Source organism: Embiotoca jacksoni, unplaced genomic scaffold (assembly GCF_022577435.1).
Source record: "Embiotoca jacksoni isolate LCO1_2020_lvr unplaced genomic scaffold, fEmbJac1.0.p SCAF_11, whole genome shotgun sequence".
NCBI classification, from domain to species: domain Eukaryota; kingdom Metazoa; phylum Chordata; class Actinopteri; family Embiotocidae; genus Embiotoca; species Embiotoca jacksoni.
In genome coordinates this window covers 4,125,418-4,146,403 of record NW_027185241.1, presented here as the reverse complement: position 1 = coordinate 4,146,403, position 20,986 = coordinate 4,125,418, and the positions used below count along the sequence as shown (strand labels likewise).

The following is a 20,986-nucleotide window of genomic DNA, read 5'->3' as shown; positions in this document are numbered from 1 at the left end:
TTTTTTTTGCTTTTCCTTTCAATTTTCTGGTTTTTCTTCTGCTCTCCTATTTATGTACTGCCTTACCACTGTCTTGTTCTGCTGCCTGCCTACTTTGTGTCTGTGGCACCCCCCTACCTTTGCCTCCTTCCCTTTTCCTTCCCTTCTGTCTTTCCGTCTTTCCTCCCTCTTCGTCTTTAGGTGTCTGTCTGTCAGGAGATGATCACAGAGTTCCGAAACGCCGTCTCCTGTAAAAAGAGCTCCCGTATGCGCCGTCGCCGGCCCCTGAGTAGCTCAGCAGCCTTGCGCCACCCCACCCGCATTGCTCTGGGGGCTCCTCGGCCCCTGCGCCTGGTCCGGGAGATGCGACTCAGCAACGGCAAACTGTACAGTGGCGCTGGTCCCCTGACTGGTGGAGCAGGAGGGACAGGGCCTCCAGATCTGGGCCCCGGGCCCCAACGGATCCTAGATGATCCACTGGGAGCCAACACTACCCCACCTCCACCTGCCCCCACCCCTGTGATGCTGCCCGCCCGCAGCTGCACCCACGTGAGGATCTGCCAGGAGTGCCGAAGGATCCAGAGCCTTAGATCAGGCAGCAGTATAGGATCAACCTCAACAAGAATACCACCCTCATCTGCCCCCCTGCCCCGTCTACCTCCACCCCCACCCCCATCCTCGTCCAACACAGACAGTGAGGGCGGAGGGGGGCCCAGCCCAAGGCGACTACATCACAGCCCGCCACCTCATACCCCTCGACCCATTCCACCTCCACAGAACAGCAACACCACAGACCTACTGGGGGACCAGGACTGAGACCAGAAGCAGTTGGGGGTGTGAGAGGGCTGCGGGGAGCCAGTGATGTGACTGAGGGATGTTTGTGCTGCTAAGAGAAACACTGTTTCCACAGCTGAAAAATCCATCCGAGAACAAACAAGAGGGAAAGAAGGATTGAAACTCGACAAGGTCAGCGGATAGAAAGTGAGTTAACCTTCAAAAGGAGAATAAACATGAAAAACTCTTAATACTTTCTCCAGTTGAGCTCGAGGCCCACAGATACAGAACCGACTGTAAGATGGTGATCAGTTAAGCTTGTCTAATCAGCTGCAAAGAACAGTTCAGTTTGGACAAATCTGAGGAATTGCACATGACCAGACGACAGTTTCCATTGGCGTCCTTGATCCCCTCTCACTTCACCTTTAGACTTGAGCGTGCTGGTTTTCTTCCACAGAAACTTCCCTGGAAGCTAAGTCACCTTTTCGTAAAACAAAGCCTTGCTGGAGGACATACTGTATCTGTATGACATTTAAAAACAGCTTCAAAAGACTTCCAGAGAATTATTTCCTGTTGTTTTTTTCTTTCGTTGTCTTTGTTTTGTTACCATTGTTCTAAGTGGGAATTACAGAGTTAAATACAGACTACATGTGACAATATGGTGGATTATAACATTCAGTACTAAGAAACTTGACAACGGCTATTTGTGCTCAAGAGTTTTGTGTCCCTCCCTGTGCCCCATAGCTGCTTTTTGGTACGGTATCTGGGAAGATAGATGAAACACCTTTAAGGCAACATAATGCAAACAGTAGCAGAGAAAACTGTTGGTCTGCCTTTCTTTACACTGTGTGTGTGTGTGTGCGTGTGCGTGCGCGCGCGCGTGTGTGTGTGTGTGTGTGTGTGTGTGCGCGCGTGCGTGTGTGCGTAAAATTTGTGCTTCCTGTAAGTCTGTCTCTTACTGCTTAAATTAGGAGAACTGTCCCCAGCAACAGCACCTTACTACCAATGTTAGATAGTCAAGACAGCTACAAAAAAGGGTGAGAGAGAGAGAACAAGCAGAAAGCTTTGAAATGTGAAATTAATGTCCCTCGTTATCCTAGGTAACGCTTGCCAAGCCCTTACTTCTTTTTCACCTCTGTTCACACGGTGTCGACGAGATAGAGAGACCGGGAGACAGAGAGACAAGATAGAGAATAACTGAAAGAAAGGAGATAAAACGAGAGTGAAAAGGACACTACTGAATTTGAATGAGAAATCCCTTGCTGAACTACTTCCATTATTAGATCTGTCCTGATCTGTTAATTCTGGGCATCTTTTAAGGGACTTGTTAATGCGCCAGCGGGCTGTAGCTGCAGCTTCTTCACTCCTCTCTGTTCGGCAGACTAACTTGGCCGTCCACAGTGACGTCTCCTGCCAGAGTGATAGACTCAACACAGCCTTGTCAATACTGTCTCAAGCTTTTGATCGCCTAATTACTCCCCTCGGTGGCTGGGGACTCATTCAGGAGGGGGTTGAACACAGGCAAACATGCTGATAAATAGATTTAGAAGAAATACATGTTTTTCAGTCTGGCTGAGAAGAGAATCTTGTCTCTTTTAATTATGTTGTAAATGTTTACAGCCCTACAGTTGTGTGAATCTCCAACTAAAACAATCCAGAATCTACACTATATAACCAAGGGTGCTTAAGGGAAAGACACTGGTGGATTTACACGTTTTTGCCCTTTTAACTGTGTATGCCTCACATCACTGCTAATGATTTGTCAAAGCATATGCTTATGTTTTAGGCTAATTTCCATTTGCGAAAGCAGCCAAATAACTGTGGCATTCAAATCAAGATAGCTGATATATCACAGCAAATATTAAAAGGATAATTATACTTTTCTAATTCTCCTATAAAGAACAAAACCAACAATGAATGGATCTGACACACTGTTAAACTAGAGGATGTGTCTTTTCATGACACTGTAGTTTATTTTCGGTCGTTCCCACACACACAATTGTTTGTTCGAATTTTGATGTTTTGAACTAGAACTATATTCTTGTGCCAGATTTAAAGGTGTGTGTTTTTAATGGGTAGATCATACAGACTGTAGTTCCTTATCCTTCATTATTAGCTGCTCATTCATTTAATTCAACCAAATGCAGTTTAGTTACAATTCTATATTCTTTACTTTAATACAGTTCAAGTAAAAAAAGATCAGTTTTAGGCCTCTAGTAGAGAATGAAACGCAAAACAATTGTTTACATGACAGACACCAGACATGTTTGGCTTGTGCGCATAATTTTCATTAAGGTTACCTTAATCATACAAGATAAACTCTGTAAAACAGTTAATGTTATGTTTGCATTACATTTGTAATGTGGACATATCAGTCCCAGAATTACATGTTGATGTTGCATCATTATCATTTGCTGCATTAGCATTTTCTGCAGGTCATTGACTCATCAGTGTTTATAATTAGCACGATTTCCTAGTCAGTTCTCACATTAATCCCCCTAAAATGATTGACTACTTAATTGAGTAGGGGTGGGTTTTATACACACACTTTAGTTGTGGTTGGTGTGCTTCTAGTGTCTGGTTACAAAAAGTCCTTCTGTTGTTCAAGGAACACTGACATCCATGATTTGAGAATTGGCCAATGCAACATTTTCAATGCAAGATATGACCAGATTTCCCATCACCCTGTTGACAGTATCCATGTTTTCTTATCAGTTGTCTTTTCAGGGCTTTATTTGCTGACAGCAGAGCTTATGAATGTAATGCTTTTCAGCAGCTTATTCTCAATTCTTGGAAGCCACTGGTTCCCTAAAAATGAAATCATTTACTTTTTCTAAAATTTCCTCTTCAATTTGGAATGAAAATGTTTCCTTGTTTCCAAAAAAAACCTCACCTGTCCTGGGTTTCCTGAAGCTTCCAGATGTTGTTAAATAAGGGGCTTCATGCAGATCTGACCAAACAGCTGGAGTGCAGCAGTAATACAAAGTGTGTGAGGTAACGTGCAAAACCACCAGTTCACCCGTTACTATCCCTCTGAAAAATTCAACCATTGTTGTCGAGGATAACATTGCACATGTATCGAATTATGCATTTTGCAGTGAAGCAGATTTGTTGATGCGGTCATGCTCCAGGTAATGAATGATAACATTGTTTGCACACATTATGCTGTTTCTCTGAAGGATTGCTGTCAGCAGAAGCAGGCCTGATTTGATGCTTCTCTCTCTCTCTCTCTCTCTCTCGCCTTGTTTACTTCTTTTGTGTCCAGAGTGCTAGCAAGGCAACACGAGCCAACCCTTTCCATGAGTCATGACGGTACACACACAAACAAAAACGCAATCATCCACTGCATCTTCATCTCAGACTCCTTTGTTGTCCTAAGTTTGTACCCCCACTGGTTGTTTTTGTTGTTTTCAAATTTGTCTTGTTTGGTTCACATGTGTTCTCCTAACTTGATATGTGACAGGACCACGCAGCCATTAAGTGGCTATCAACAGCTTTAAACCATCAGCTGAAAGCATTTATAAGCTGCAGAGCATTACTGTGGAGACAAGAGGAGGGTGAAAACCCTAAAAAGCCAAAATGTTGCTAGTATGAATCTAAAAGGGAAGGGAGGGTCACAAAACAAATCAAATGGGGTGTCTGAACAGTCGCTCCACAAAACAAAACATTTTTGTTTACTTTTATGTTATTTTCTTTGGTATTTTTTCATATTTCTATACTAGTGCTAAATGGATTATTAAAACTGATGAATATTATGATTAAATTGTTATTATTCCTATTGAAGAGCAGGAGGCTCGTGGGTGAAGGGCGGGGGATGGGAGGTGTTGGGATGAAGGTGCAATGATGTTCTTCAGAGATGTCACCCTGTTGTTCAAACCTATAGACACACAAACTTGTTTTGGAATAAAAAAATATTCAAACAGTCCCACAGTGAGAAGTGTGTTTGCTTTTCCACTGGTAAACATCCTATCACTCATGATCGATATGAGTATTTGGAGGTGGAAGAAGTGCTCTGATACTGGTTCCTAACCTATGGATTGTCCCAAATTGTTTTCTGAAATATTTGAAAATTTAAAGGGGAAATGTGGTGAAACTACACAACACACTCAGTAAGGAGTCACAAGCCAGAAATGTTTTGAGCCAATGGTGTAAGTTTTATTGGCGCTTTGTGTGTTTTAGTAAATCGTGTTTTCCATCCATCCATCCATTTTCTTCCGCTTATCTGGGATCGGGTCGCGGTGGCAGCAGGCCAAGCAAGTTGGCCCAGACTTCCCTCTCCCTCGCAACATATTCCAGCTCATCCGGGGGGGATCCCGAGGCGTTCCCAGGCCAGATGGGATGTATAATCCCTCCAGCTTGTCCCGGGTCTTCCCCGGGGTCTCCTGCCAGTTGGGCGTGCCCGCAAAACCTCCAGTGGGAGGCGCCCAGGAGGCATCCTGATCAGATGCCCGAACCACCACAGCTGGCTCCTTTCGATGCGAAGGAGCAGCGGCTCTACTCCGAGTTCCCTCCTGATGTCCGAGCTCCTTACCCGATCTCTAAGGCAGAGCCCGGCCACCCTACGGAGGGAACTCATTTCAGCCGCTTGTAGCCGCGATCTCTTTCTTTCGGTCACGACCCAGAGCTCGTGACCATCAGTGACGGTCGGAACGTAGATCGACCGGTAAATGGAAAAGCGTCGCCTTCCGGCTCAGCTCCCTCTTCGCCAACACGGTCCGGTGCAGCGCCTGTTTTACTGCTGCAGCCGCCCCGATCCGCCTGTCGATCTCCCGCTCCATCCTCCCCTCACTCGTGAACGAGACCCCGAAAGGCCATTGACGTCAGCTCCCCGTATTACCGCAGCACTCCCCACAAAAGCACCTCAGGGGACCCGGTCGACATCCTTCTCTATGTCCACACGCATGTGTTTTCTATATATATAATCTTTATCTGAAAAGTAACTACAGTTTTCAGACAAATGTAATGGAGTAAAAAGTAAATATTTCCCTCTGAAATGTTGTGGAGTTAAAGTATAAAGTAATCTAAATTGCTAATACTCTAAGTAACTTTTAGTTTAAACAGAGTTTTCCTTCACATTTACTGCTAATCAGTTCTGTAGAAACACAAAATTGAAAGACTGCAAGTGCTCCAGCTTTCCTCGCACGATCCAAACCTACAACTCTTTACCAGGCTCAAATTCATATTCTGGCAGCGGAGAAGGAAGTAGAGGTACACATGTAGAGAAAAATATTACAGCTAATTGTAGATTCTAGAGACAAAGCACAATGGGTAACTGCAACATCCATGGTTTGACTCTCCACCAACAAGTCCTTTATGCAGTACCTCTCTGCTGCTATCAAATAAAGGCAAAAATACCTAAATAAATGGGTAAAATCTTAAATAAATAGAAATATCCACTGCTTTACTTGGCATAGTTCTCTTTTGGTGGTATCATTTATATTTTTGTGATGACTGTTCAACTAAATAATACCAAAATGAGGGTAAAAACAAAGCTGTAGGAGTTTTTTTTCCCTCACCAAGTAGAAGAAAACCTGCGAAGTATGTGACAGCATGCAGAGTCTGTGTTTGATGAAGGGGGGTAGTAACATCTCAGGATGGTTTGAACTTGACGTCAATGTAGACAAGACCTTGTACCTGCAAATTAAAGGAGTTAGTGCTCTGTTTTACCTCCATTATTCTCATCAAGTTGATTTATTGAAACAAAGTACCAGAATAATCAGAATAATCATACAAATCTAACTAGAATTTAAAGCTGTAGCCTCAAATATATCTGAGCTCACCTCGTCTATTTCAGTCAAATGTCACTGGGCCTCCTGCATTTGAAAGACACCTTGAAGTTCTAGCAACAGGAACTGAATGAAACCACAATATATAGAACAACTTGGTGGCAGTTAAAAAGAAAGGGGGAAAAAAAGGAGAACTCATCAGTGCAGACATGCCTGACCGAAGCCTTATATCTGAGAAACAAGAATACAGTTTTACAGTTAGTTATTTTGCCCTGATCTCAGACTTGAATTTTATCCCTTTCAAATGAAAACTTTTCAAGTACAACATGTGCTTTAATCAAACAATGAAACACAGCCTCTCTTTTCAGTTTGAGAAGACTAAAAGTAAAATGAACTTTATGAACATGTTATACTGTAACATAATAAAGATTTTGTGACTGGAAATGTTCACTAAGTTGCTGATGTGTTACTAATATCTTGTGATGAGACTTTTAATGTTCCTGCAGGGAGTTTGTTTTTAAACAGCTCATACACATAAAATGAATATCCGAGTCACAGACTTGTACGCTCCTTATTCTGATGATAATGGCATGAGCCACCATGAGCTTGCATGGTCACCACTATCAGTGTGAATATTCTTGCAGCAATCAGCTCGGGTAACAACAGCATCGGCTCTGTTGTTCAAGGGCACGACTGAGGGCCATCTGTCATGTGAATTAAATACAAGTTCACAGTGTTGATATAACTCCAGTTATTTGACAGCAAATTTAGACTCGTGAGTCAAGACTTGATGGTGGTATAATAAATTTGGATTAATTTGTTGTGTAATGTCTAAAACTACTTGACTGTCAATACTTTATATTATTTTGGTAACAGATTATATAAAATCCTGGCTGCAGGAGATACCACTCAACGGAAGTAATATTGCTCTCTTCTGGTCCTTGAATGAAGTGGCACGGCAGGGTGACATCACGCCCGAGGTATGCAGTAACTTCAGGCAAGACTTTGACTTCTTGTGACTCAAAAACTGCCAAAATCCAAAGGTTGTTGTGCCAGGAGGAAGGAGGACATTTAATAAGTACATAATAATGCTGCTTAAATGCTTGTTTGTCACTGAAAACTTTGTATGTTATTTTAAATGATCATTTCAAAATATAAACTCGCTGTTGTCTTGTGTTCAACACATGCATTTTACTGCTTTTCACAAATTAGCCAATATTTAAAGCTTTTTGTCTTACCTGGTGAAGTAAAGTAAACCAAAGTCAACATTGGCAGGGGTAATCTGCTGCAAACTGTCATTGTGCACAACTACAGTAGGTGAACCAAAGGGAAATTCCTCCTGTACTATGAACATAATGTAAAAAAAAGTCAAGCAACAATTTAAATCAATTTGTATCTAATCATTTGTAGTCGGAACAGTTTTGGGTGCATCGTATATCTGCTCAGGTTCCCTAAACATCAAGTAGCAGGTGATCTAACAGCAAAGTTTCTCTCATTTTGAAAGATAACAAAATTATTGGCTGGTAGTTTTCCTCCTTTTACTCCAGTAATGCAAAAACCTTCAGTGCAACAGTGACCTTGTGTGGTCAAATAATGATAATGCAGATTTCTTTCTATATTATCTGTACATTATACTGTAACAAGCTGCTTGACTGCACTAATTCCTGCAGATATTTACACCAATATTTTGACCAATAAACATTTGAATGTTTAGGCAAAGGCGGAGAAAGTGCTCAAATTATTTCAGTGGAGAAATATGAATTAAGATCTTCTTGTTTTCACTGCAGAGTTTCAAGTCAAACTGTTTGAGCAACACTTGGAGCCCACATTTAAATCTAATATACTTTCTGAACATAGCTGACACTGCTGTTTTCCAGGATTAGTCTTTAAGACAGCTGATGGTTTTCATTAAAATCGCTGATATGATTACTTAATCAGCAGACAAAAACAATCAGCAACATTTTTTTTATAATTGTTTAATCTATTAACTAGAAATCCACAGAAGTCTCTGGTTCCAGTGTCTTTCTTATTGGGTTTTTGACTGTTGGTCAGATGAAACAAGCATTTCAGCAGGTTAAACAGTAGCCTCCAAGATGAAATCCATGTGGTAAAACTCAATTTAATCACTTAGCAGGGTGCCGACCAGTCTGCTTGAAAACATGTTTAAAATCAAACAATTTACACAACTCTTCTCCAATTGCCCCATGTTTTATTCCCAAACACTCTTAGCTATGTTGATTTCATCAGGGTGGAGCTTCCTCTCAATTATGGGAGCTAATTGCCTTGAGTTTTCACAGAAGGCCGCTGTGGAAATCTAGCCGACTGTCTGAGGGAAAACAAGAAAGCAGGACTTCACTTGGATTCAGACCTGTGTCCAAGAAGCTCAGGATTAATGCAAAAAGAAAGTGGGTAAAAGTCCACATCAACACCACATTGTCACTGTAGGTTTTGTAAAACGTTCAGGCCAGAAAGATACTAAATGGCTATGGATTAAACATTTAAATCTATTTCACCTCCCATTGGTTCCAATTCAGTTCCTGTTCTACTAAGTTCATAATGACAACAACAGCAACAGAAAAGCTTCCACAACCATAACAGCATCAAAATAATCTATATCAAACCTGATTTAAAAAAAAGAAGCTTAGAGCTACTTTACTTTACACATGCACCATAAAGTGTTTCATTAAATTCTCTCAATTCCATTTAGTTTATTCGACGGATCGCACCCGTTACATATACGAGTTATCATCAGTGAGATTTAGGTCATTTTCAAACTGTATCCTGGCCCAGCCATTCACCACCACATAAGAAACAACTGACGTACTGAGACCGTTGAAGCCAACAAGGGTGTTTGTTTTGAGGGTGTCCTCGAAAGACTTGTATTTTGGGTGGTAGTGTCCCACTCCACTAGGTGATGGTAACCACGTGACATCACACAAAGCAGTAAGTAAACACCGGTGTGTATAACCACAAAAGTGACACAAAAACTATTAGCCTTATGCTGAATATTGCACAGGGACAAACACAGATAAAGAAACTGGCTACACTCTGCTGTCCACAACCACAGCAAGTTAGGAAAAGCAAACAACAGTTTGAACTGAAAGTATGGTTGTCAAGAAACACGCTGTAGCGTTTCATTCACCACCGTGTCTTAGTCATAACAGACAAAAACATTCACTTTTATATGACATATAACATTTAATGATGTTTGTATTAAAATAGTCCTTGCTGCTTAAATTAAATATGTTAAAACTTTGTGGCCAGGCCCTCCACAGGGAAACTGTCCATGCCCTGGTGCATGATGACTGAGGGAGTCAGAAATGTGATGGGGAGGTAGTTGGGTTGTTGGATCTGGATGACTGTAAGAGCCAAGGTTCCCCTGGACCAGAGCCTCTGAACATGTTTGTGCTTAAAATCAATTAAACTACAAAAGGAGACACTGAAGGTTTGAAGAGAAATGATCACTAAAGAGATGCCAAAAAAAATTCCAAAAGTTTAATACAAAAAAACACAAATTCTTTCCACAATGCCCTTGTTTACTTATTGTTTATCTTCAGGGTGTGATATCCTGACAACTCAGAAATAAAGCAATGACATGTCTTTACTTTTGAGAAATAAATTTGCAGTGTTTTTCCTGCTCACATTTTACTAATCTGATATGGACTGACTCATTATGTACTCCCTTCAGACAGCATTTTCCCTATCTTTCTCATCTATTTCCTGCCTTGACAGACCACAAACTATGTACTGTATGCAAATGAAGAAATTTAAACAGAATTGGACACTGTCATCTTTGACTACAGACTGAAGTATCTTATAAAATTTCTCAATGATTTCACACATCATGAAAAAAAACCCAGAAGCCCTTGACTTATTGTTTGAAAAAGTAACAACCTTTGTTCACATATGATGTGATTGCACAGAGTCAAGAGCATGTTCTCACCTCAGCTTCAAATTCACACCCACAAATATTATAGTCAGCAAATGTTGGCTGAAAACCTGCAGATGGCAGTGACTGTTGGTGATGTTCAGTGATGATACATACCGTTCCAGCAACTTTGCAAACCAAATTTTGACACTTTTTTTTTTTTAAACTAGGCGTGCTCTGGCTGCAACACCCGTAGACAAGATTATGACATTAACACTGAGCAATGTTCTGCACGGCAGACCCAAGTAAACAGAATACTGGATAGGAGAAAAGACTGCAGTTTGTAATCTGTGAAACTGGACAAAGTACAGTTCTGTATCGTGATGTTTAATTCTAATTCTAATTAGGAAAGCCTACAAAGTCAATTTTACTGGAGAACTTGAACAAGTTTTTTTTCACTTAAAGTCTTTAAACACATTCAGGTCTGGTCAAAATTGACATGACATTGTGGGTTTAAAATTTTCCAGTTAGTTATCATTTGATTGTGAAACATGACCTTTTCCTCTCCATGTTCCTCCTTTTGATGCTTTGCAAAGGAGGAACAGGAACTTTGACTATTATTATGCACGAATGGTCACATGACAACTTATGAGTCTTTACCATACACATCCAGAGCAGTATCTTTCTTCATTTCATGACTTTTCACAAAGCTCACTGTGGCTGTTTCTGCTTACTATTCCTCCCTGCATTGGCAGAAACTCATGGCATTAGACATGTCAATATCTTTTATGGATCTGATTTTAGCTTTGCTTTGCAGCAGGGGATGGCAGTGTTGGTTGACTAGTCAGTCAAACATTTTGGTCCAGACTTAAATACTTCAACAACTAGTCTGCGGATTGCTATGACATTTGTACAGACGTTGTACATCGTGCCTAAAAGATGAAACCCTGAGGTTCGAAGTTAAATATTTCGACCACTATTAGATGGATTTTCTAGCTCCCTGGAGGACATGCAACTAATCCCCAGTTTTCCTCCATCATTTATGCTGTGATATAGTCTATATCAACATCTACTAGATGAATTGATGCAAAATTTGGTACAAATGTTTTGACTGATGTACTGAATCTCTGAAATATTTTCTTAAGAGTCCACGAAGGTGACTTGAAAATTTAAAAAAAATATCCTAGGTAGTGGATAAAACATCATCGTTAAGTTTTGTAGGAGCCAAATCAAAACCACAGAACAATAATTTTTACGAGTGAATGGTGCAACTTTTAATCTTTGGAAAAGAGTACAAAATTCAAATCTGAAGTGCAACGGGCCTGGATTCATATTGTACGGTAAAGGATTTATTTCCCGGCATATTCTGTGAAACCTCTCAGTCCATGCTCCTCCTAGAGGGATGCAATATTATTGATTCGTCAACAGTTGCACATGGAGCAATCGATTGGTCTAATTATCTAAACTGTTCCCCACTGTACACTCCCACATTAGGGGTGCAATTGGCCTTCCCCCCCCCCTCTTCAACATAATCTCCTTCACTTTTCCATCTGACTAAACTTGTATCACTTCACTTTTCATCTGGCAACACCATCAGGTTAAAATATTTATTTGGCTCGGACCCAATACCTGCAAAAGTATGACATTCCCTGCATGGCCAAGTAGCATTTTTAGCATGCAGAGAAGCAAAACCAACATTTTAAAGATGGTAAGCATACCTGCTAAACATCAACATGGTTGCATTTACATTATAAACACTGTCACAATTTAGCTCCAGCCTGTATTACTGTAAGAGCAGAGGGCATGCAGGAGCTACAAAGGTTAGGTTGTATTTTTAGGGGCAGGTGATGGGATCAAGTCAGGATATGCGGATTTCACCAAATGACGATACCACGATTACAGTAATTGTGAGTTTTTTTGCACGTAAAAAGAACATCATGCCTTCTACATACATGAAGTCTCATGTGGGCCGCTGACACGAAACTAGGACCTCAGAGTACGTGACATCATCAGCGTGTGCCATCTTCCTGTGTCTGTCATTGGAAGGAGGAGTAACCTTTCTAGATGGCGTGACGTCAGAGTAGACCACATCCTGAGTAAGAGAGAGAGTTTTGATGAAAGCTATCTTGTGTAATCATTACCATCATTTCTTTCTTATTACAACAACAACTGAATGAACTTAAACTTATTTAACTGAAATTCGGAAATGTAGCTTGAAACCAGCTCTGAGCTCACCTCCTCTGTTACAATAATAGATGGCCTGGCCACATCTGTCACTGGACCGGCTGCATCTGAAAGACACACAAACTCATAGGTACTGAAATGGCAAAAGATAATCAAGTGTTTAGAAGTAATGCGTTATTCATCTCACCGATGAAGACACGATGCCTGCCCGAAGAATCACGTCTGAGTAAAAGAATCAAAAGATTAGTTTTCCTGCCCGCGATTAGCTAATTTAGAAGAGAAATTGGTTTTGGAATTATCGTTTAATGTGGTATTTTTTTTTTTTTTTTTTTTTTTTTTTTATTTTTTTTTAAATAAATAATTATTTAGTTTGTGAAATGCCACAAAACATTAAAGAAAAAAAAGCCTATACCTAAGAGGATAGTCAAGATGACTTAACATTAACCTTACTTTAACATTAGACTCAGTCTTCACCCAGAAAATGATTGATTTACTCTATGGGAACTTGCTTTCCTGTCCCTAAACTGTAATTGTGTCAACAGATTATATCATAACAACATGAATACAACTAACACAAACCTACCTTCTGAAGAAGATGAGGTAAGCCATGGCTGCCATGATCACTAACAGCAGCACCATAGCAGTCACAATGGCAGAAACCATCCCTGCTGATAATTGTTTCTGTTCTGGGAGAAGACATCATGACTAATTAACCGTGTGTATGCGCTGAACCTCAGAGAGGTCACATAAAATTATACTGAGTTAACGATGTTCATTTAACCGTCTGTCAAATTCATAGTATTTAAAAGGTGCAGCAAATGATCATTATCCTAGTATAATTGGTACAGTGCAGAGACATACAACACCGTACAATCATCTTAAACTTATATGATACTTTTGTTTAAGTTTCTGATGTACTTCAAATTTAATTTCATACTTAACAGTGAACACTGTATTTAAACAGAATCATTTGTGTTGGCTCAGGAATCAAATTCATTTTGAAGATTGTAAATAATTTAAAAAACACTTTGTAAAACACTTTCTTACCTTGAACAACAAGGGTGGTGGTTTTTGTCAATGGACCACTGGGAAAGGTGGTCAGGCTGCAGGTGTAGGACCCTGCATCTTCCATTTGCACATCCCTAATTGTTAGTGATTGTCCTGAAATCTCCACTCTCTCCTTCAGACGAGATTCAGGAATATGATCTCCATGCGTGCTGTCAGAAAGTATAACTTGTTGTTTTTTTTTCCCTGGCTGCAGCAGATCCCACTGAACCTGAGTAATGTTGCTGACTTCTCTTCCTTGGATGAAGTGGCAGGGCAGGGTGACATCATGGCCGAGGTATCCAGTCACTTCAGGCAAGACATTGACTTGTTGTGCCACAAGAACTGCTAAAAAATACATCATATGCCATGAAGGCAAGGTGAGGGGATAGACAGATGGAAATGGAAAATAAACGTGGTTAGCAGGTATACATTTAAGTTGGTTTTTTTTGGCCATTGTTTGTAATTATTCCCTCACCCTCCCAACAGACACACACACATACTGTACAGTTTGCTATGTACAGTATTACCAGCACTTGATCACATCATCACTTTGTGTAATAGAAGAGCTATATACAAATATAGAACTCGACTTTAAGACATGTTTATAAATTGTTTAAAGCATAAGTTTCAAAAGTGAGTCATTTTAATTCACTTAAAGTTGGCTATTTCTAATAAATATAAACAGTAAACATTTTATAACCATTAAAAATACAAAATTGCCAAAGTAGAAAAGTATTTTTCTTACCCGGGAGTAATGGGACGTAAATCAGCTTCAGCAGTGTGCAAGATAATCTGATGCAAGATTTCATTATGCACAACTTCAGCCAGTGGACAGAAAAAAAAGGGAAAAAAAGATGTTATAAACCACATTTTTTTTGATTTTGTGTCAGCTTTCAAGTTAGCATCGAGGAAACTTACAGGGTTGCAAAAAGGCGGATCCGTAAAGTTTCTGGTTCTGAAGACAAAAAAAATGCACTGTGGCAACAAGATATGAATCTCAAATTGTGCCAATATGTGACAAAAAGAAAAAAACGAGCGTTTGAAAAGAGGAACATAGTCTGAATGAACTTCTCAACTACACTAACACGGGAGTATGTTGTGTGTGTATCCCATTGTAAAACGTACCACAGCGCTGTAAAGCCACTGCCTTAAAGATGACAAAGATAAATAAACTTAAACAGGGCTGTAACTTGTAAACACAAACGGTTCTTCAAGCTTCGGTGTAGAAAACTGAACATCCAAAACCACAATTGCTCGACATAAGTAAATTAAGAAGATCAAATAATTTACCAATGAGAAAGAAGAGAGCAGGAGGCATTTTCCCATTTCTCAAAACCTTTACTGAGCATTGAAACTTTATCAAAAACCTCCCAGGGTGATTGTTTCTCTTCAGGGTTCAAGTCTGATTTACAAATTAGTTTTGTAGTTGTCGTGATTTCCGATGTCAGTTTACTCCTCTCTGCCCTTCGCTGCTTTTCATGTAGTTTCCTTTGCAGCAGTGACCTCATGTGTTCAAATCAGGAGATGCATGAGAAGCAGCGATGTGCTGCATCATGCTGGCAGGTGAGAAAAAACACTGATCTTTCATTTTGGTTAAAATATTTCCAGTATCAATATTTTTGATGGGATGTAGTTCAATAAAAATAAATGGACTGCATCCAAAATTGGACTAAAAAGCAAAGACCACTGTAAAATGTAATGAGGTATGAAAGTAATGTTACTTTCGCCCCCTTGAGCCATCAGCCATCTTGTCTTAGCCCCATATTTATGTGCAATAGCAAACATGACCTACACTAACAAGTCCATTCTTTGATTGACTTAATATTCTTACTGGAATTTCTTGAGATGTGTTGTTTTCTATGCCATAAAAGAAGAATTTGTGCAGTTCTGAAAATTATTTGATACTATGAATGTGTGATCATTTTAATCCTTCTGCTGCCCTTTAGATGAAAGACAAAAGTGTGGAGATGAAGACAAAAAAAGACTGCATACTCACTATTGGAGGTGCAATTGCTTGTCCCTTCAGAGCAACATCATCACCTGAGTATATCAGCATTTGTGTGGAGGAGAGAATAGGCAAAACATTTTTACAAAAACACATATTGAACAATGTAATTAATATCAAATATAACTTGTGCCTGGGTCAGCCATAATGCTCTCCATCCTCTTTCATTTTGTTTGAGAACTTTTAATAAACTTGCCAATCATTTTATCCGCCTTCATTGGATGCTTGAACGGCTAAGTCTTTATGGTTAAATTAATACTTTTAAAATTTTTACCCAGCCACTAAATAAGTGCAGTGTGTTCTCTCCAGAGTTTCCTCTTGTTATTAACTGACCCAATCATTCGTGGCTTTAAAGTGTTACATGATGGTCTCAATGCTGTTTGGCTTTATTGATCTATATTCAACTCTAATGTGGACAGTGATAAATAATCCCCAGCTTTATGGTTATTGATTTTTTTTTTTTTTACTTTCCACCGATATTAAAGGAAGTTATAAGATGAGAGGGCCGTGCAGTGCCCTAAATTGTCTTGTTTTGTCTGCAGCAAATTAGTCTAATAAATGTAGGCCAGCAGATGGTGTTCCTAGTATTGTTTTTGCTTCATTATAATGCATCCATCTTCATGCCCAGTTGACAACAGCTGGAAATTAGAATTAAAGAGTCCACTGAGCCACAATACAATGAGGTGTCAGGGCAGACGAATTTTAGAGAACTTTACAATCAGTGGATAGACTGAAAGTGACAGCAGTGTCAGATGACACAGTGAAGACTAAAGCAGAAAGGTGTTGAATACAGATTTAGACTTGGATTTAGATTTAAGACTTTATTAATCCCACAGTGGGGACATTTTAGTCGTCACAGCAGCATAGTAACAGTTAGGGAAAAAAAAAAAAGGTGCACACAATCAGAAAATATTACAAATACGTGTACAATAAAATACGATAGATAAATAGATTTTTTTTTTTATTTTTTTTTTTATGAAAAAGTAAGACCAATGAATAAATACATACACACACACAAACTATATACACAATAAATAAATAAATACAACTTGAGGTGTGTCAGGTGCTATGAAATGAAATACAGTACAATGTTATTTTAGGCTGGTGTTGAATAGTCTGACAGCACCACATGTACTCTTGTCAGTCAAAACTACAGCTCACTTCCCTCATCAACTTTAGCTAAGATGCTGGATGATAACAGTGTAAAAGAAAAGAGTGGAGCACACAGCAGAGCAGTGCATTAATTTGAAGCCTCTCACCAGCGACCTCATGTCAAGCCTCCTGAAGGAAGCTGCAGCTCAGAGAAGTGATTCTTAATCATGCACCAATCAGAGTCTAAATTAGAGTTATTCACTCAGGGATGCAAAGCTTTGCCTGTTTCAGTCGGTCGAAACCCAGCGTGTTGCCTGCATGTAAATTATAGGTCTCTACACGGGTGTTGTTCTGTAACTGACCTCTATCAAAAAGTAAAATATTCTACGCTAATAATACTTTATTACAGCACACTGTCATACAGTGAAAATAAAATGAAACCAAAGTGTCCCACTAAATAATTTTATACAAACCTTGATTTCACAACAATCGTATAGTACATTAAAGAAACTTTTTATGTAATACAAGAGGCCTTCTTCACATATGTAGTCATGCTACATTCCTGCATTTTTATTGGCTGGATTCTCAGTGGATTCTTTGGCTAAGTCTGTAAATATGTCACAGTACATTTACTATCATGTAGATAAACATACCAGTTGATCAAATACAATTAAAAAAAAGCTTCTTTCACCTAATATGAACTGTAATGACACAAACGTATTTAATCAGTTGTATAGCTCTAGTTTCTGATTAGATTTAGTGTCACATTTTATTGCAAAGATTAAACATACATTCATTCTTTATTATAATCTGACTACCCAAATGTTCCAGTATCTCTACAAATAATTTTTTTTATTTAAGATTAAATTTAAGATATAAAAGAAGCTTAAATATCTTCTGTTAAGAAGAAAAGGTGAATTCGCACATCTATAACATGAAAACAAGTTTAGATTTATGACTGTGGCAATTAAAAATAACTTTGATTCCAGAACAAGAAAAGAAAGCAATGATTCTTCTTCTTTTAACCAGGTTGACCTGTCTTGCTACTGCCTAGTCTTATCTGTTAATTGTTAAAGTATATATTTTACAGCTGAGAAAAGCCACTGTTTTACATCGCTAAGCAGACACTAAATGAGAAAACATTAATGAATCCTATTGCTAATATGCCTTGAATTGAGGTGTAAGACCAGAGTCTTTCCACGTATCCAAAGAGAGTAATTTAATTGTAATTAATCCAAATGATTCTTTGAACTATAAAATATTACTGGAGGATGTTGTGTTTTCAATAATCTGCTTCCAAAATGTTGGCTAGTTTGTCAGTTAGGCTATTTAAAAGGTCCCTTCTTGATTTCAGCATGTAGCAATAAGCAGAAGAATACCCTGATATCAGGCTCCGGAGCTTTGAAAGTAAAACTGTGTAGTTATTGATATTTTTGTAATTGGAAAAAATCATCAAAACTGACATGAGTGCTGCTCATTGTTTTCCCAGTAAATATCAAATATCAATATAACAAGATGTTTTTAAAGACTTAGATCTTCAAAGTTTTTTCGATCCAACTTAAATATGCACAACCTAAAAGACATGGGAAGCATTGGTTGACAGAAGCTTTGATATTACACTTAAAAACACACTTTTATATAATAAAAACTACTTTTCAGTGTCGGATTTTCATCCTGGATAATCAAAGATGTGTGTTAAGGAGTGTCTCACAAGAAAGGGAAAAATCTGAACTAGTAAAATGGAATAATTTCCCAACAATAATACAATAATATACTATAAAAACTAAATATAACATATATATATATATATATATATATAATATTATCAAATGTATATATATATATATATATATATATATATATAAAATATTATATATATGCTGTTACAGTCAAAATTTAAGATTTAATTGCGTCCGCACCTGCTACTTTTTCCACAGGTCTCAGGGAGTTTTCAATATTTAGGAGCTTATTATTCTCATTAATCACATTAATATCACTTTACTTGATGCTATTGACCCACCAGACTGCCAGCACAGCCACAGCCACACCACGAGAGGGAGGCATACTTCATCTTTGGACATGAAAACAGATTCATAGGATTTTATTTATTTTTTCAGACTTTTTACAGCATGTTGGGAGATTTTCATCATTTTATTTGCACATATGTCAGTAGAAACATTGATATTTATTTTTTGTCAGCTAATAATTTGTATTTGTCCTTTCCTATCGTGAATGTGATGTCTCAGGCAGGCTTTGCTTGGCACAAACATTTGCTTTGACAAAACAATAAAACATATATATATATTTGACTCAAACATGAACTGATCAGTCATTAGAGGTCAAAGGTCACTGACCTAACAAAACGTGTTTGTGGCCATAGCTCAAGAATTCATGCACTGTTTATGAAAGACATTCACGCAAATATTTAATTCAACTTCACTGTAAAATTATAGTGTTCTGCAAAAACATTTTCCTGGCCATTATTTAACATAACTCAGGAACAGAAGGTCAGATTGTGACCTGGGTGTCTATATTGAAAACTTGCAAAGTCATATAAACCATTTATAAATGGTAGACATATAACAAAATGGATTTCTGTAATTAAGTAATCATGAACACCAAAACTCATCCTTAAATTGATAGAAAATAAACAATTAGCGGATATAATGACAGCTGCATCGATTGAAGTTGACTGCAGCAGCAAAACTGGTGTCTTTTTTTTTTCCGACTGGTTTTGAAGTTTCTCATTTTCAGATCTGCACGCTAAGTAGGAAATGAAACACTTATTAACGTCACTCTTTTGAACACCTGTTTACTATAATTTTTGGTAACTAAATATTTGCCTATAGCAGTTTTTTCAATTCCAAACCAGGTTTAATATTGTCTACAAGAAAAAGGAAAAAAAAGAAACAATTGTGGGGTTCTTGCTTCAAATTGCATTTATCCCTTTTTGCTCAACCAAAATAAAGAGTTCAAAACTCACCGTAAAGGAAGAGATTGTTGAGTTTATATTCTCCTGTCATATATCTCTGGCATGTCCTCATAAATATGTTCGGCTTGTTCTAGGAAAAAAAATAATATCTTCATCAATGTTCAAATATTTATTGTAAAATTATTTTTTCTTAATTTCCTCTTTGTTGAATGTACATGTAGGATGAAATAATATCAGACACATACTCACCAGTCTTACCTGAATCTTGTTTATTTTTTATGTTGATTCTACATATTAGAAATACAGCATTGTTTAAAGGTGGCCATGCAACAAGATGCTACTCAAAACTTAAACATTAATCTTTTATACTTGGTTTTAACTTTTTAAAACTCAAATTATAAGATTTGATTCAATTTATAGTGTTAATAATACATTAATGAAAGTTCTTGTGATGAATCTTTGAAATGTTATCTATATAATAAATAATTATTGTTTGGAATGTAGTCTAAAATCAGTGACCCATCAATATATAAAAAAAAATATAAATGTCTGTCTGTTGATATTATATGAGCAGTTCTTTCACTTACTTTTTTTTGAAGATATAGTAGCCTCCAGCTGCTCCTGCAAAAGCAACTATCAAACATGTGATTACTATTCCAGCGATGGCTCCACCTGAGAGACGTCCAGTCTCTTTACAGTTTGACATAAAACAGAAGACAAAAATGAACAATTCACCTTACAACAATTAGTTGTTGTATGAACTCAAAAACCATGAATAATAAGTTAAGTTTATAACATTGTGAATGGGAATTTACAGTGATATAAAGTGAATGGAATAAAACAAAAAAATTGGGCAACTAGGTCTAAAATCTTAATGAAAAAAGAGGTAGACTTGCTCTTGATCCACAGGTATATATGCTGTTGAAACAAGTTTAAACTGCTCACCACGTTTGAAGAATCTAAATTAAAATGAACTCCTTAATATGTTTACAAATGCTCGAACTAGATAAATATTGATGTGAAAATGTTGGTTTTGGTCGTTGCTGTCATGACAACAATGGCAGCAAAGGGTTACTTCACAAAAGCTTTACAGCAGACTTCAAAATAAATGTTTTCCTCAACTTTTTCTTTACATGCAGACTTCTGAGGCCCACTCAAAATGCCCTTCTGACCCACTTTTGGGTCGTGATTCCCCAGTTGGGAACCACTGGTTTAGCACATTTCTTATACAAAGGGCCTGATTTACTAAGATCTCTATTAAAGGTTACTAAATTGTGTGTTCCTTCCAAAAGTTTGCACCCGTTTTGCGGGTGATTTACTAAAAGTAATGGCGTCTCATAAGCTTAAACTCCATCTTCTGTGTTTAGCTGGTAGGAAAG

At 38.2% G+C, this 20,986-nt stretch overlaps 2 protein-coding genes across 8 annotated transcripts in view; one reads left to right on the top strand and one right to left on the bottom strand.

The window, feature by feature from the left end:
- Nucleotides 1-4,678, top strand: part of grik5 (glutamate receptor, ionotropic, kainate 5) — a 90,599-nt gene extending 85,921 nt beyond the window's left edge. For 4 of the 6 annotated variants that reach the window (XM_069142395.1, XM_069142394.1, XM_069142391.1 and 1 more), the window contains one exon: nt 181-4,678. In XM_069142395.1, coding sequence (XP_068998496.1) covers nt 181-795 — 615 coding nt within the window. In that variant the 3' untranslated portion in view covers nt 796-4,678. The remainder of the gene's footprint in view (nt 1-180) is intronic. The other 2 variants (XM_069142397.1, XM_069142396.1) reach the window with 1 other exon arrangement.
- A 5,282-nt stretch (nt 4,679-9,960) lies between these two features.
- Nucleotides 9,961-14,919, bottom strand: LOC138191944 (nectin-2-like). Of its 2 annotated transcripts, XM_069139046.1 has the most exons (8): nt 14,869-14,919; nt 14,497-14,533; nt 14,324-14,396; nt 13,579-13,923; nt 13,115-13,217; nt 12,719-12,753; nt 12,583-12,638; nt 9,961-12,439 (listed from the first exon to the last, which is right to left on the bottom strand). In XM_069139046.1, the coding sequence occupies exons 3-8, from the start codon at nt 14,385-14,387 to the stop codon at nt 12,308-12,310; spliced, it is 735 nt and encodes a 244-aa protein (XP_068995147.1). In that variant the 5' UTR covers nt 14,388-14,396; nt 14,497-14,533; nt 14,869-14,919; the 3' UTR covers nt 9,961-12,307. The 2 variants fall into 2 exon arrangements, with proteins under 2 accessions (XP_068995147.1, XP_068995156.1); XM_069139055.1 differs by lacking the exon at nt 14,869-14,919 and having other exon boundaries at nt 13,579-13,920; nt 14,497-14,686.
- Nucleotides 14,920-20,986: the final 6,067 nt, after the last annotated feature.